Here is a 17643-nt window from a genome sequence, read left to right as displayed (position 1 = left end):
AAACTCACGTCTACATGTCACCACAGTAGGACAAACCGACAGACAAGTTTGTCCTGCTGTTGGAGACCTCTCGTATCCCCCCACCTAGGTCCCTGTGGCTGACTGTTCCTCTCTCTGGCTTCCTGTCTTTTAATCCCCTTTCTCCTGCTCTTCTGGCCTGCTTACATATATAGACATTTTTATAGCACATTACAAATATGTATGTAGAAATATTGTCTTTCTTTTACTCTTCTGTTGCCTTTCATGTCCCCCAAAAGCTGTTACTTAGGGTTTAGAACTTGCCTCCTTTGACCTCATACATATGGATGATCTCAGCCATAACCATTTATTTCATTTATTTAGAGGTTAGACAACCTCTAAATGTGTATGTTCAGTTCTCCTGAGCTCCTGACCCAAATATCCAACAACTTTCTTGGGTGACTCAACATGCTCACTACTGAATCCTTCATATTATTCCCTGCCCCTACCTAAAATCTAGTTCTTCTCCTATTTTCTCTATTTTGCTAAATAGCTCCTTGATCTTCCAGTTACTCAGACCAGAAATTAGGGCAGTCATCCTAGACTCCTTTTCCTTCATTCTCCATGTTAAAATGGTCACAAATCTTTGGCTGCTCACTTCATGATATCCCTTAAGTATGTTCTTTTTTCTCACTTCCCACTCCTAATGCCTAGTTTAGCTTCCTATCGTCTTCTTCTTCTTTTTATTGTTGTTCCCTGCACATCCATTGGGGAGCTCTGGTGGTGTAGTGCCTAAGGCATTTGACTGCTAACCAGAAGGCTGGCGATTCAAACCTGCCAGCCACTCCTTGGAAGAAAGATTGGGCAATCTACTTCCATAGTGATATTGTCTCGGAAACCCAAGGAAGGATTGCTATGAGTCGGATCCCACTTGATGGCAGTGAGTGAGTGAGTGAGTGAGTGAGTGAGTGAAACATCCATAAGAGCCTCCTAAAGCAACTTCCCAATCCACTATGAGACTGTTCCACATGACTCATTCATCTTCCACAAATTTGAGTGAGAGATTTTCTTAAAGCTCAGATCTAATCTAAATGCTCAGACTTACCCTGCCTAAAAGTAATTCTTCAGTGATTTTTCATCAAGCTCAAGATTATTTATATAGCACCTATGAGTCTTCCAAAGCTGGCTTCTACCTATGCTTCTTATCTTGTTTCCCAACATTCCTCCACATTCCCCATGTGCTATTTGAAGCTATTCCCAGTTTCAAGAACTCATTGTGGCTATTTTTAATACTGTCCTTTCTGTCTAGAATGTTCTCCCTCTTTTCTGCTTGGGAAACTCCTAGAGTCCATGTTGTCTTGATTATTCTTACACCATTTATCATATTTATGTCTATCTCTTCTCCCACACTGTGTGCCCATGGGGCTCAGTTCTTTCATAAGTTCATCACATTGTGCTTAGGCAAAGGGACTGGACAATAGTTGTCTTCTAATAAATGTTGAGGGAATTTAATATAATGAGGCAAACCAGAAAAAAGAAATGGAGCACAAATAAAATCTAATCACAGATTTAAATGCCAACAGATGAAAAGCTAAAAAAATAAATATTACAAACATACATATGTGTATACAAGTTCATTTCTCTAAATCTAAACTATGTACAAGTTAAAACAAAATGTGATTCATCTTCTTGACGATGTTATTGGTGTTACTATTGAAGAAAAGAGATAAACTGAATGAAAATCTAATGTTTCAGGCTAAATATTTAATAAATTAAATCAACAAACTCAGAATATTATAGTTAAAAGAAGCCAGAATCATCATCTAGTCTAATCCTCTTACTCAGGAAATTGACGTGCCAAAGCTGTGAATTATACAAGGTCACACAGCTAACTGGAAGCAAATCTGGGACTGAAACTCAACTCTTCCATTTAATTTCTATAATTTCCTTTGTATACATTTCTCCTTTACTTAGGTATGCTGTGGTAGTTAAGGTTATGTGTCAACTTGGCTGAGCCTGGTTTTGAGTGGCTGGGCAGCTGGATGTAGTTATTTCCCATGGTGAGACTGGTAATCAACTCCATGGTGGAATCTGATGTGAGCAGCCTTAGGATGCAGTCTGCTCCCTGTATATAAGGAGAAGCTTTAGGAATGGTCTGCAGCTTTTTGGCACACTTGGACCCAGCATGTAGCCAAGTCTACATTCAGCAGCCTGCCATGTTTCCTGCCAGTCTTGGGACTATCTCTGGACTTGAACTAGTGGCCTGTTGTGTGGCAATATTGTGACTATGACATTTTATTTGTCAATCTTGGGGTTGTTAGCCTCAACAGCCAGCAGCTGCCTGAGTAAAGAGACACCTTTAGCTCCAGTGAACCAAGAGCAAGAGGCAGAGCTGAAGTCCAAGGCTGAGGGGCTTTCACCCAGCCCCTAGAGCCTGGCGCTTTGCACTTGGACTTCTAGCCTCCAAAACTGTAAGACAATAAATCCCTGTTTATTTAAAACTACCCATTTTTGGTATTTTTCCTGTTAGAGCAGCATGAAGTAACCAAAACAGGTACTCATTGTTCATGCTTCTTGGGACAATATCCTTGCTTCGATATACTACTAATGTATGTATACATCCAAGAATCAAGACAATATAAAAGTCAATAACCTGAACTTCTCTTCACCAGGAAATTTTTTAGTAAGTTTGTGTTTTTCAAACATCTGATTCTAAAAAAGTCTCCTTGGTCCTTATTAAAAATAGATTTGCAGGCCCTACCCTACATCTTCTAAATCTACAAGAGTGGCTTGGATCAGTATGTTATCAAGCACAGATCATTCTTATAGTCAGTTCAGTGTGGAAGAAACTGCACTACTGAAAAATATCTATTCCCTTCCTTAATGTGGAAGTTGGTATTGATGCACAATATACATAAAATTCCAACAGAAATTGGAAGAGGAGAAATTAAAGTTGTAGGTAATTCTAAACCCAGACAGTGAGGAGAAGTAAAGGTATCTCAGAAATAAGAATAAGCATTTTAAGTTACCAATTTTGTTTTATTTGGCAGCTGGAGGAGAGACATGAGATGATGTCTCAGTGCCAGGTGGGCAGATGAAAATGACACTAAGTAGTTTTGAATTTACTGAATGAGTATCAGGGAGCCATTGAAAACTTTTAAACAGAGCACTGCCACGATTAGGGTTCCTGATAGGAGGGCTTTACAAGACAGAGTTTTCAACTAAGTTTATATTTAGTTTGGAGACTGCAATAGTGTAGAGCAAAAGGGTTTTCATGAAACCATGAATCGTGGAAACTCTCAGCAACCTTAGTCATGGGTAGGAAAAGTATCAATATCCTCATTTTACCAATAAGGGACAAAATAAGTAAGCTGAGGCAAAGGGAGGCCAAATGACTTGCTTAGACATGTTGGCCACTTCATAGTTTAGGACAGAGGGGAGATATTTTACGTGCTGTAGTTGCTTGAAAAATGATGACCAGAGCATCTAAAAACCTTTTTATGAGTAATTCAGCCTTAGTCAAGTCAACTGACTTGTAGAAGGTAAAGTGTCCTTACCTCACTCAGATGTGTCTTCAATTCCTGTATTTTCCTATATTCTGGTGTGTCAAGCACCACTTTGTATTTGTCGCGCATCTTCTTTGCATTATTTGTATACACGTAATTAGACTACAAAAAACCCAACAATGAAAGAAACACAAGATGATGAATCACTTAAGTGATTGTGCCTCACGGCCATACATTCCTTTTCAAATGGCTGACATATACATGCTGAGTAACTATCTCCATGTCCTGGATATCTTTCCAGACAGGAACAAAAGCCATTGTCATTTAGTTAAACTTACTCCTTTTATAGGAAGTACTGAACCTCTTGAGTGGTTCATGACAGCTAAGCACAGTTAATGGGAAATGCTGCCCTAAAAGCAGCTGCAGGAAGAGATTCTTTCTGCCCAGCACACTGCAGCTGGTGATGGGTGTGATGGGGTGTATGGATCACTGTGTAGAGGCCCTGCAAGCTCTGAAAATAAACAATATACTCACCCATAGCTTTCGCAGATGCCGGGCACGGACCATGTCAGGAGTGTCATACAGGAAACAGCCCAGGCCCCTTAGAACCTGCAAGTCCTCTTTGTATTTAATCTGTGGTTTAGAAACAGAAATATGACTGGTCATGAGCAAAAGTAAATCAAGAATGAAAAAGACAGAGTAGTGGCCCTTCTTAAAATAATTTATCTTTCATTCTGATTCAACATGTTCCCTTTCATTCCGAGTTTGTTGTTGTTGTTATTAAGAGCCATCAAATCAGCTCTTACTCATAATGACTTTATGGATAACAGAATAAAAGGCTGCCTGGTCTTGCACCATCTTCATTATTGTTGCTATGTTGGAGTCCATTGCTTTGACTATTGTGTCAAGTGATTTAATTGATGGTTTCCTTCCTTTTTGCTGACTCTCTGCTTTACCCACAATGAGGTCCTTGTCTAGAGATTGGTCTTTCTGAGAGTTTGTCCAAAGTAAGTAAGCCAAAATTTCACCATCTTAGTTTACTTGCCATCAAATAAAGCATAGTGTTGGTTTTTTTTTTTTTCATTTATGTCTCTAATTTTGCACTGAGGAGAGTTTTATTAATACTATTTTATTATTACATTGATGGGAGAAAAACCACAGAGTGAATGGAGGGGTGTTTTAGGAGAAGAAAACATCCAATGAGGATTTGAAAAACAAGATGGCAGTAGGAAGTTGCTAGAGGGGCTGGGAGTAGGGATGAAAGGAGAAAGATACTGAACATGATGAGAGACAGAGAACAATTAGAGGAAGGAGCAATAATGACTGAGGGTTGAATACAGAACAGTAGTCAGATTCTTTCATTGCCCAGTTGGTCCTCTTACTGCTGTTTCCACAGCTGGTGAAATGTGAGGTTCGTTTTCCATGCTGAATCCCTGGGTGGGAGAATGGTTACTAAGCTTGGCTGATAACCAGGAAGGTGGTTGTTTCCATCCATTCAGAGCCACCTTGTAAGAAAGGCTTGGCAATCTATTTCTGAAAAAGCAGCCATTGAAAACCCTAAGGAGCATGGTTCTATTCTGATCCACTGGGCCCACCATAGGTAGGAATTGACTCCATGGCAACCAGTGTTTTGGTTTCCATGCTATTTCACCCCTAAGGTATACACCTGGTTTGGAAGTACTCAGTGGAGAAGGATGTTCAATGAGCACTGGTTGGCTTAAATGCAGAAAGCAAGCCTGCCTCTTGTTAAGACGTGATCCCCACCAGAAAGATGCCTATGAGATGCTTACATCACTGGTGATGTCTCCCACGTAGCGGCAATGGAGAACTTGGGGTGTATATGGCAAGGAGATCAGGTGCCCCTGCATCTTGAAGAAGTCTGATTTGTAGATCAACTTAAAGAGAAAGAAAAAAAACACCCAGAAACACGCATATTAGAGACCAAATGGTTGACATGCATCCCTGGGTTCCACAGTCTGCCTTTTCTGCTAAGGAAATACCCACCTCACTGACAGCTTCTTGTGTCTTTTTGACTTGGCGGATTTCAGGTGTATCAGGAGTTGTATGAATCTTATCTTTCAGTTTGTGGTACAACTGTCGATACAGTCTCTACATTGGAGGAAAATCATTGCAGGGATTTAATGTAAGATAATCAGGGTATTTACTGACTAATTAACAAGCAAATATTTTACATAAAGTGCCATGCAAAGGAAGACTGGAGATATGGAAATAGATTGAGATTAGGAAAAAGAAGAAAAAGACATTTATCTTATTTAGCTGAAGACTCTGAGCACAAAGACTTTCACTTTCTATCAAATGGTTAGTTAGCAGGATATATACAAACCAAAAGTTTATGTGGAACAAAGGTCATGAATCAGAATAAAATACAGCTTATTAAGGATTTTTAAATATAAATGTCAAAAGAAGGAATTTTTTTTTCCTTTGGAAAAATTTTGTGTTGTAATCCATGGAACTTACTCTAGAGACTCAATGGCAGTACAAACTAGAGAAAAACACTGCCAAAAAATATTAATATCAAAATGGTGACAAAAAAAGACCCTCTTACTCCTTGCTGAGGTATAAGTTTACAACTGGGGTACAATTAATTTCTTACGGCATTTCAAACAAAGCCAGGAGCTTTGAAACCCAATATTTTCCCCACAGAATTAGCATTCACCGTACCTCACTGGTAACCTTGTTGGCCCTCCGGACATGGACAAATGGAACGTCTTTAGGGCCAAGTGTATACCCATTTGCCTTGATGTGCTCATAAACTTCTTTGTACTTAAACTGCAAAAACAAAGCCAGAATGAGATCCATGATGGGTGAACAAAGAACAACATTAAATTTCTCCAGTAGAAAAAAGGGGTTACTTTATTTGAAAATTACTCTCTAAGCCTTAAGTATAAAGAAAAGTCACTGACACAATTTCAGTATTAACCCAAGTCTTGAAAACTATTTGTTGGGTAATAAAGCTAGATCTAGACAGGAATAAAACTCCACTTTGCTTGGATGAAAACTCTTTGTAGGGAGGTATGCAAAATGCAAGAGAAATCTAGATTTTTAGCTCCCATATGGCTAAGAATTAAGATATGCAAAGAAGGAACAAAGATGCATTTTTAAGTCTGATGAACAGCTTTATAGATGAATCAACTGACTCTATGTCATGAGAACCGTATTCTGGGGCCATAGTCCGTTGAATCCTGCCTGGTCAGCAGGTTTGATTTCTGAGCCTCTGAGGAGAAGCAGAATGGAAGGGTGAGCTTATTCTTCAGAAGATGGCTAGTCTGTTGAGCATAGTCTGCAGAATAGGATAACTGGGATAGCCAAAACTTCTCTAGGCTTTACCCATGGGATAAATCAATCAAGTCCTAACCTGGCTTTTAAAGAGTAGGGAAGGTTTGTATCAAAGCCAGCACCTGGATAAGCTAATAGTAGTGAGAGCCTACCTATTCCTATGAACTAGGCACAGAGGGTAAGTGGTGAGGTAAGTATCATAGCCAACAGGTAATGTTCTTTTCATTTCAAAGGAATACATGGTGATGTTATATGAAACACAGCAGGAGGAAGGTGACGACTATTGTCACATATCACTATGGCATGTATAAAGTTGCTTTATGATAAATAGCTTGGTATGGTTTGGTATGTTATGCTTCAATGTTAAGGATAGCAGAAGTAGGGACATCATGGTTGCCATGGGCCCTGAATCAAGGTAACTGGCCCAGACGGTACAATCCCATGAACATCCTATCCTAATCCAATGGGCTACCCCATTCAGCACTGCTGAATTGCAGAAACAAGACAATTTTGCAGCAGCCCTAGAAAGTATGCTGTCTGTCTCCTTTTCAACAATTTCATCACTATTGTTGGACTTTCAGGATGTGATAGGGAAATGAGAATACTATTCATGAATACTATTCATGAATACTAACCCCCTACTGGCAAACTAAGGAGCATTGGTGGCATAGCGCCTAAGGCATTTGACTGCTAACGAGAAGGTTGGTTGTTCAAACCCACCAGCCACTCCATGGAAGGAAGACTGGGCAATCTACTTCTGTAAAGATTCACCGCCTCAGAAACACAAAGGGGGTCACTCTGAGTTGGAATAGACTCTATGGCAGTGTTGTTGTTGTTGTGTTTTAATCCCAAACTCTTTCTCAAGGTGGAGAAGATCACTCACATAACTGCTCATGTATCGAGTGTCCTTGTTGTGTTTGAAGTGAATGGTATCGACTGGAAGGCGATATCCAGTGGGCAGGGAGTGCAGGCCAGGTCTTCGGTACAGGTTCTGCCAGAATAAGGAAGAGGTGGTTGAGACTTTTGACATCAAATAACTGATCAGAGTTAAACAAATCATATCCAGCTCATGTTAGGTTTTTATCAGCTACTTAATGTGTTTATGCTCACTGGATTGATTTCGGGAAGAAATTAGATAAATCCTAAGAGTCATGAAGTAACTTAGACTACTCTTAACCTTTTTTTTTATTTCATAAAAAAAGAGGACTTATTGAATAGGCTTATGAAAAGTAATTCTTCTATGCTTCTGGATATATGTCCAGTGTCCTGCATAGCCTCTTGCAGGAATTTGGGAACAGTAGAGAAAATAGGAAGCCAAGTGACACCTCTGTCCTTACCCCAACCTTAGGTGATATTTCAGATATCACCATTTTCTAAGACAGCCATATTATAAGGCATACCTTTGGAACACCGCTTCCCCATACAACCACATAAACACAATGTCTTGACACTAGGCTGTGAAAAGGGCGTGATGATCATATTTATAACAAGAAGAGTCAGTAGCCTCTGTCTGTGACCTTAAATACTTTATTTTTCAGGGGGCTACAGGAAGGTTGGGCAATCCATTTTCATAGTGATACCGCCTCGGAAACCCAAGGAGGGGTCGCTATGAATTGGGTCTGACTCGACAGTACATAACAACAACACAGGATTAAGAATAGTATTTAAAATATTAAAAAATCAAATTAATTTTAACGTTCAAGAATAGGAGAGTAACATTATAAGAGACCCAAGCAACACACTTGACAAGTACGCAATAGGATATTAAGTGTGTTGGTTGGGTCCAGGTTCTTTCTCTTCTGAATTCTAACAGCAAATTCTAGCTTCATTTCTTATTGTCAGTATGATTATATGCCTTGTCTTTCCCAACTTGATTTTAAGCTTTTTTTGAGAGCAGAGAGAGTAGCTTTGCTCTATTCTTTGTTAACTTGTAAACATTGCTCAAAAAAAGCTTATTGCTTGCTTGATTGCTGCCAGCAAAGAGGGAAGACAATCTATAGTCTGTGGTTTGTTTTCTTTTTCAATACATGTGATTGGAACGGTATTTACAAAGTCAAGCTGAGAGGATGCCCAAGCAAAGGTCACTTCTACCGACGCCAATGACCTGGCCATCCTAGATTTCTACCAGGTGCCATGTTGAGTTCTCACTGCTCACCTCACTCTGGAGTTTGTATGCGTGCAGGGCACGGTCCAGATCCACAGTTTTAGTAGTTGGAGCCACTTTGCCTCTGACACTGTGTATATAGTCATAGTGATAGACAGCCTGGGTGGAGAGAGAAAGAGTAGACCAATTCAGATTGTGTGAACATTGTGAGAAAGTGCAAAGTAAATGAAAACCCAAGTTTCTCTCCAAAAAGATAAAAAATGGTAGCTGCTTTGCGTTGCCTAGAAAACTCTATTTTATGTACTATTGTGTCATGTCCAATAGGATCAGAGCCAGGATGTGGACACCCACGCCGAGAAATAAATGGAAGAGATGGTTCAGCTATAAGAAGAGGAAGAGTGGGTGTTTCATCACCAGACATTCTAAAATAATAGGTTTTAATGTTCTCACTCACCAGTGGATCTAATCTTTATTTATTAACCTGTGGGGTTGAGAAAAAAGAGCAATCTGCCTGCTTTGCTTGCTCTGTATCAAGCATTATAATAGGTGATTTACATGCATTTTCCCATTTTACAGAGAAGGATGCTGAGACTCAGAGGGATGAAGTGCTTTTCACAAGCTTCAAATATTATATATAATAGAGGTAGGATTCCAATCCACATGTCTAATTTCAGAGTCTAATTGCTACTTATTCTACCTTAATAACCAATACCATAACCAGATGTAGTCAAGTCAGAACACAGGGTTTTCAAAGGCTATAACCCTTTGGAAACAGTTTACCAGGCTTTTCTTCTGAGGCACCCCTGGGTAAGTTTGAACTGCCAACATTTTGGTTAGGAGCACTCAACCATTTGTGCCACCTGGGGATTCTTATTCCACTATCATTAGCTCTAATGTATTAGAAAATCTAGATAGAGAGACATAACTGTTAGTTATGACACAAGGGTGTAACAAACAATATTTGAAGGTCTAAACCACAAAGGATTTCATATATTTAGACAATCCAGGGCACTATGTGAATACATCAAGTTTTAGAAAATAAGAGCAGCCTCTTAACTGCTTTCTAAGGCATCAACCCTGGTTTCCCAGTTAGAAAAAGTGTGGCACTGCCCAGTCTTTAGTTTTTGCCACTTGTGCTTCAGTGGTTGTCCCTGTCTTTATTTCTAGCTATGTCTTACCCACCACCTTTCCCTTCTAGCCAACACTGTCCAAAGCAGGTTCCTAGTGAGTACTCACATCACTTAGCTGTTTCCCGCTTTTGACAGCTTGGACGTAGACTGGTGTGTCAGTGACCAACTTGTAGTTGTTCCTTGTTTTCTGCACATGAGCTTTGTACTTGATCTGCAAAGAGAAAGAAAACAAGTTTATGTTGGGACCATTCATTATACTAAGAATTACTTGTTCGCAGGGAGCTTGGTTACATTTAACTTATGGGATTTACATTCATCAGCACTCACTCAACAGGATGCATCTGAATTTTATACCAATCAGACTAATTAGTGCTGATGGTCACAGGGAGCTTCTAGAGTCCTCTAGGAGTCTTAACAACTGCTCTTCTAGGAAAGCTTAACTTTCTTACTGAAATCTTGATTACAGTATTAATCAAGGATTTGCCTAGCAAATTTTATCATTACAAATAAGTTCTGTCCATAGCATCACAAGCATCTAATAAATGAGATTTTCATATAAGGAGAATTATGTGCTTGGTTTTCCAAAATAATTCAAAAGGTGGGAGAAGAGCCAGGGACCCCTTCTTTATCAGAGAACAATGCTACAACTTGACTGCATGTTTAAGAGGAATGATATCTGCATTCCTGAGAAATAGCTATTCTATGTTCCTTAGCATCTTTTTCCAGCCAAGACATCCTCATAGGATGTCTGGTAGGTCTTAACTAGTAGGTCTGCAACAATGTTCCCTGCTTTATATACTTTCCTCTTAGGTCCAGACTACATGAAAACCAAAAAGCCAAACTCACTGTCATCAGGTTGGTTCTGACTCATAGCAACCCCTCCTTGGGTTTCTGAGGCGGTATCTCTACTGAAGTAAATTGCCCAGTTTTCCTTCCAAGGAAGGGCTGGTGGATTTGAACCTCCAGCCTTCTGGTTAGCAATCAAATGCCTTAGGCACTACACCACCAGAGCTCCTCCAGACTACATAGGGATGGAAATATTAAAAAAAAAAAAAAAGGCAAACTCACATCATTACGTAGATCATAAGCATGTTTGGCATGGAGAATCTCAGGAGTGTCCCAGACATAGCAACCAATGCCTTTCAGCCAGGTGAGGTCATCCTTGTACACAATCTAGAAAGTTGCAATAGATGGAAAAGATTTTAAAAAATTTAACCATAATTTTAACACGAAAAAATATACAAGTGGTTTGGTATGGCCACTATGGGAACAGTCTGGTGGGTCCTCCAAAAGATGAACACAGTACCACCACATGACCCAGCAAATCTCAATCCTAGGTATGTACTCAAAGAAGTGAAGGCAAGAGTGTATACAGAACTTGTGCACCAATGTTCATGTGTGGCACTTTCCACAACAGCCAATAGGCAGAAATAACCAAAATGTCCATCAACAGATAAATGGGTAAATGAAATGTGGTACATACACACAATAGAACATTACTAAGCCATAAAGAGAAATGATGTCCCGATGCATGCCACAATATGGCTGAACCTTGACAACATCATGCTGAGTGAAATAAGTCAGTTGCAAAAAGACAAATATTATAAGATCTTGATCTCACTTATATGAAATAAACAAAAATATACTAACCAAAGATTATTGGAGGTTACTAGGGATGGAGGGGCAGCTCTGGTAGCATAGTGGCTAAGGCACTTGACTGCTCACCAGAAGGCTGTCGGTTCAAACCCACCAGCCACTCCTTGGAAGGAAGATGGGGCAATCTACTTCTGTAGTGATACTGCCTTGGAAACCCAAAGAGGGGTCGCTATGAGTCGGGTCTGACTCGACGGTACATAACAACAACAACAACAACAGGGATGGAGGTGACAGGGAAAAGGGGATTTTTTTTTTTACCTAGGGGGCAGTGAGTTTATCTTAATGGTGGGGGAATGATTTGGGAAAGGATAATGAGAATAGCTGCACAGTTGGATTAATGTAATCAATGTTACTGAATTGTGCGTGTAGAAACTGTTAAGATGGTGTATGTTTTGTTATATATATTTTCACAAGAATAAAATTAAAGAATAAAAGCATAGCCACACACTTGACATAGGTGACTTTGTGGAATGAAAAGTGAAAAGCATCAGGTATTTAGGTCCTGGGAGTTTCAGAAGCATTTGACAACAAAGCTCCACTTGCAGAGATGGCTCCCCAATCAAGCCAGACCCTGGATATGCATGAAAGCAGTACTACAAACAGAAGGCTGAAATGAAGTGACAGGTAAATCTGCTTCTTTTCTGGGTAATTAGAAGGGGAAACTTTTCATAAGCAACGGGCTTACATCACTGATCTGATCTGTGACTTTCCGGACGTGACTGTTGACTTGTAAGTCAGGGTGGCAAATCCACTCATGGAGGTGTAGGCGGTAATCAATCTCACTGACTTTCTTCTGAGTATCCTTAGCAGTCACCATCTCCACCATGTCAGGCACAATGTGGATTTTCATCTTGTTCTTTTCATAAACTGATCTGTACAGACGCTGTGGAGTTAAAATAGCATGGCCATTATATAGGAAATTGTACAAGGCATCACAACAATGCATGTCTTTCCAATACGTTATAGAAGTCAGGGTAACCAAACTTCTGCAAACAACAACTTAGAGTCGGAAGCAGGGTGGGGCCAGGAATTTCCTAACACCCTCTATTGATTCATACCATGGGGTGAGAGAGGGGAAGTAGCCTGGGCTAAAATAGCACTTGGCTGTTTCACATATGCATAACTGGTGCCATATGTATTGTTTACTAGAAAATGTTCTGATTTCTAATATGGGGATATTTCATTTGACTTCAGTTTGATTTCATAAGGCCTTTGGGATTACTTACATCAATGTTAAGCTTGCCAACTCGGAGGCACCGTGCAGTGTTTGGATCATCATCAACACTTTTTGGTAAAGTATAAAGTGCTTTGAACTTTTCATATTCTTCCCGATATTTGATCTACAGAGAACAAGTACAAAGAAAGAAACATAGTTTTGGAGAGTATTGGACTGGTATTGTTGAAAGAGTATGAAATTTCACAGAAATGTCCTGCTTCTAAAGTCCAGCAAACTTGGAGTTACCGTATCTCTGAGCTTGTTGTTTCATCTGTATAGACAAGTATAACACATGTACCTACCATAGAGTTATTGAAACTACTTTTTAAACTGTAAAGCACTATAAAATTTTAGTTACTGCCATTAAGACTACTATACCAATACTAGCACTTTTATTGCTATTACAATTCATTTTAAAATTATGTAATTTTAAAACAACCTCTTTTGTAACAATGGCATTTTCTTAATAATGGTTTTTCTTAATATCATAAGTGAAAGCTTAAAAATGCACTCAGGAACTTCTTTGTTCTTAACAATTGATTATCCTAACACTTAAGAGACTCATTCCTTGAATATGGGTTTTTACAAAGTTTTTTAAAAGTATAACATAATTAACTCCTATAAGAACACTAAATTTTAAGCATTCATATTTAGTTTGCAAGCCATATTGGCTTATTAATTAATGTTCTCTGATCACATATACTAAGTGGTGAGGCCCCTAAAAAGAATAAGATCCAACTCAATTTTCTCACAATGCGGAGACCTACTTCTCAGTATAAAAGAGTAGATAGGAGTATTTGTGTCAGAATTCCAGCAAAACCCTTTATTGACTAGAGGCCAACTAAAACACCCATTAGAATTTTCAAGAACATTGGTTCACATGTTTCTTACATTTTATATATTCCTTAGCTATAAAAAACATAGCATTCAAAGGAATGTTTTCCTTTTTAAACTAAGACTGGAATCCTTCCTTTCAAGGATTAATTTCTTTATGTCCTGCCTTATTTCAAAAACACCTCTGCTAGGCTTTCTAAATCCTACCCACAAAATTTCTCTTCCCAAATGAAAAACTCATTCCTTTGTGTTAGTTTGTTTTCAGTCTTCCAAATAGAAATGGGTCCAGGCAAAATCATATACATCAATTTTTCCTTCAGGTAAAAATTTAGATTAGTTCCTCTTCTAAAGTATTCATCTCCAGGCCCTTTTGAGGAGAGTGAAACCAATTCACTAGGTCAGCATTTAACTGAATGGGACAGAATTGAAATTATCACAGTACATTGCCCATAGTGAAACATTTATGTTAGAGGGAATTCATGTAAATTTCAGTTGTGTATATGTAACTTGCAATTAAAATAAATTTTTCGTTGCAGATCATGTTCAAAAAAGTTTGAGAAATCCTAGCCTAAGTATTGTACAAAATGTTCAGAGTTAAGAAATATAAGTTTGTAAAACTCCTAAGAGAGAACTGAGTTTATTAGGACTTCAGTGAAGGTTATAGGGAATTTTATAATAATAGGTTTTACTGAAGAACATTTTAGGCACAAAAATATTAGTGGTCATAAGACTCTATATAATATTTAAACTGCATATGTTACATATTTTTTTTGAATAATTATGTTTATGCCTGAGAAAAGTTCTGCCTTATAAAAGTAGTATAGTCTTTTAAAAGATTATAAAAATTTGTATTTAATAGTCACAAAACAATTTTTTCAATCATTTATTTGGGGATGGTATACCAACCAGTTATGACATTTACTATTTTATATTTGTCATAAAGGCCACATAATCTACTGAAAAATAATCTGTTTTGAACAGTATATTATGCCATCTGCCTCTTCTCTCTTCTGGCTAAAACAGAGAGTATCCATGTCACTTGCAGGTCACATTTGTGTCCTTCTCGTCAGTTCTTAGGAGTTTTCTCTTGACTGCAGTGTCCTTGAGAGGAAGCAATAACACACAGATTCTGTGAGCACTGAGCACCTAGAATTATTTGCTAAGATACCCCATGGACTTACTCATATGGTCAGCATAGGAATCAGCCATAACAGTTCTGAGAGTGGAGAACAGGGAAGGGCAGGAGGAGTGGGAATGTTGCTGTGTTTGTATTTAACTTACAATGCTGGCCAAATGCTTCTGGTTCTTGGCATGCGTCAGGGACACGGTGTTGGAAGGCAGAATGTAGCCGGTAGCTTTCACTTTATCCCAGGCCTCCTTGTACAGGTTCTGCAAAGATTAAAAATCTTCTCATTAATAAGGAAAAATGGATTCTAGCTAGCTTCCAAGTAACAGTTCTTTCTCTCCTCCTTTTCTGTCCTTAGGCACTCCCTACCAACCTCCAGATTTTCTCACTCTGTAGAATCCAAGAATACCTAAAAAAATAACTGGTTTAGGACTGTAGCCATAATTTCATAGTCCATTATTTTGTTTTCTACTATAGTAATTATCACTGTCTGCCAGTTATCAGATTTTTAGTTTTTATTTATTTGTTTGTTTTTGATGCACTTATATACTCCATATAGGTCTAGGAATTCCTGGAAGATGAAGACCATCAACATTTATTTTTAAGTCTATTTACTCATGTGTTCTTGCATGGTATAAATGGTTCAGTGCTGGACATAGAAAGTTTGAGATGAAACAGGGTATTTGCATGGTCTCAAAGAATCTCCTCCAAGTTATGTTTTTGAATAACAAAGGGAAAAATAGTAGTTTTAAAGTGCCGAAACTTGGCAGATACCAACTTAGTTAAGTGATCATGGTTAACATCACCAGTTAATTGTTACCATACGCCATCTGATATGATATACCTAGAAGAGTATATCAGTTCTGGGTTATTCTTGCCAAAAATGTATAACTCAAATCTAATTATGAGAAAACATCTGATAAACTCCAATTGAGAGACTTTATACAAAATAAATGGTAAATATTCTTCAAAAGTGGCAAGATCATAAAAGATAATGAAACACAGAGTAATTATTATAGATGGAGGAGACTAAGGAGACATGGCAGCCAAATGTTATGTGGGATCATGAATTGGCTCCTAGAACAGAAGAAAAATATTAGTGGAAAATCTGGTGAAATCCAAGCAAGATACGTAATTTAGTTAATAGTATTGTAACAGTGATAATTTCTTACTTTTGATAACTATACTATGGAGAAGCTTGATGATGGATATCTGAGAATTCTCTATACCATTTCTGCAAGTTTTCTGTAAGTCTGAAGTAACAGGATATAAAAACATTTTTTGAATTAACCAATTTAGAGGAGGGAAAAGAGAATGCCTTTGTTGTTCTGTAAGTCACTGGAGAGACCAGAGAATGACAAGTTCAGGGTCAAGAAATGATAGCTTCATCAGTATCTGCCTACAATAGGAATAAGTTTCTAAATTTGTGTCAAGTGCATGAAAGTGCAATATTTAATTGTAATGAGGAGGCTTTATGACACAAAGTAGGAATTTGAAGGCCCACAACAAAAAGTGGAAAATCTCTTGGGCAGGGTGCCTATCTATTTTCTTCTCTTATTATTTCTGAAGGAGGAAAATGTGGCCCAAATATAAGAGGAAAAAGAACTCAACTCACACTGCTATAAAGATCCTTCAGATTCCTGGTTCTGTCATAGTCCACTGTTTCCAGAACTGTCGTATATTTGTCCTTAATCTGATGATAATTTTCTTTATATTTCACCTACAGACCAAAACAAAACAAAAAGGTTTATTTATCACTGTTGTTTGAAACAAGGCTTTGAACTGGTTCAAACTGGTTCAGTCTCGGCCGATGAAATGAAACTGGAATAGACACAAATTTTTAAAATTTGGGTGATCCAGAATGCTAACCAGAACAGGAAAAAATTCTAGGTTGAAGGCCTGGAACAGGCAACTCAGGAGAGGTGTAGTGAACCCTTTCAGGGGTCTGATGTGGGAGACTGGATTACTGCCAGGACAGTGGAGAGTGATACACATTCAAAGCAGCACAGTTGACTGGTAGGCAAGATTTCATTGCTATGCAATGCACATGCTGTCTTTGTTTTCTAAGAAGAAGATTAAATTTCTAGGAGGGCTCTGACCTGTAATTTTTCCTGTTCCAGTTATCATCCTGGTTCACCTACGTTTTAAAAATTCAGGCCCATTTCAGTGTTCTTCGTCAGCAATGACTGAACTGGGCTGAACCAGTTTAAAGCCCTGATTTGGAAATATGAAAAGAAAGAAATGACTTGCCCCTGGAAGAGAAGTACAAAGAAAACTTACCTCACTTGCATTAATGCCACTTTGAAGAGCAGTCACATAAAGTGGTGTATCTGTGACCATATTATAGTTTTTTAGGTTTTCTTTACCTGCTGCTGTGTACAGTATCTGCGAAGAAAAACAAAAGTCACCAAAAATGATAAAATACTGGTCTGTCAACAGCTTCAACAGTTTTTGCTAACTTGTATGACTATATTTAGTTCTGTGTTTCTGCTTTAATCCTAAAAAAAGGAGGCTATCACTCCACAGTCCAGCAGATTTTATGTGGCAGCCAAATAGTGTCTCTTGACCAAGATTGGGGTCTGGATCTTTGTCAGTTCTCCTCATTTTTCCATGCCTATACTCCTCTTTGACAGCAGCCCTTCAATTCTGACTTTCCATGAGACCTGCCCTACTAGAGCTGAACCATATTCAGAAAATTTCCAGATATCCATTTTTATCTTTCAAATCTTATTTATGCTTTTGCATCCTACTCTCCACAAGAGCATAGTGGCTAAGACACTTGCCTGCTAACCAGACGGCCAGTGGTTCAAACCCAC

At 38.5% G+C, this 17643-nt stretch overlaps 1 protein-coding gene across 1 annotated transcript in view; it reads right to left on the bottom strand.

The window, feature by feature from the left end:
- Window positions 1-17643, bottom strand: part of NEB (nebulin) — a 260540-nt gene that overhangs the window by 66361 nt on the left and 176536 nt on the right. The window contains 14 exon segments of the mRNA XM_042783652.1: window positions 3516-3626; window positions 3999-4097; window positions 5255-5359; window positions 5469-5573; window positions 6147-6254; window positions 7645-7752; window positions 8917-9024; window positions 10102-10206; window positions 11064-11168; window positions 12337-12534; window positions 12878-12991; window positions 14983-15090; window positions 16443-16547; window positions 17108-17212. Coding sequence (XP_042639586.1) covers window positions 3516-3626; window positions 3999-4097; window positions 5255-5359; window positions 5469-5573; window positions 6147-6254; window positions 7645-7752; window positions 8917-9024; window positions 10102-10206; window positions 11064-11168; window positions 12337-12534; window positions 12878-12991; window positions 14983-15090; window positions 16443-16547; window positions 17108-17212 — 1584 coding nt within the window.

Source organism: Orycteropus afer, unplaced genomic scaffold, assembly GCF_000298275.1.
Source record: "Orycteropus afer afer isolate SDZICR_OR568_19922 unplaced genomic scaffold, OryAfe1.0 scaffold00023, whole genome shotgun sequence".
Classification (NCBI taxonomy): Eukaryota; Metazoa; Chordata; class Mammalia; order Tubulidentata; family Orycteropodidae; genus Orycteropus; species Orycteropus afer.
This window is presented reverse-complemented; position numbering and strand designations above follow the sequence as displayed.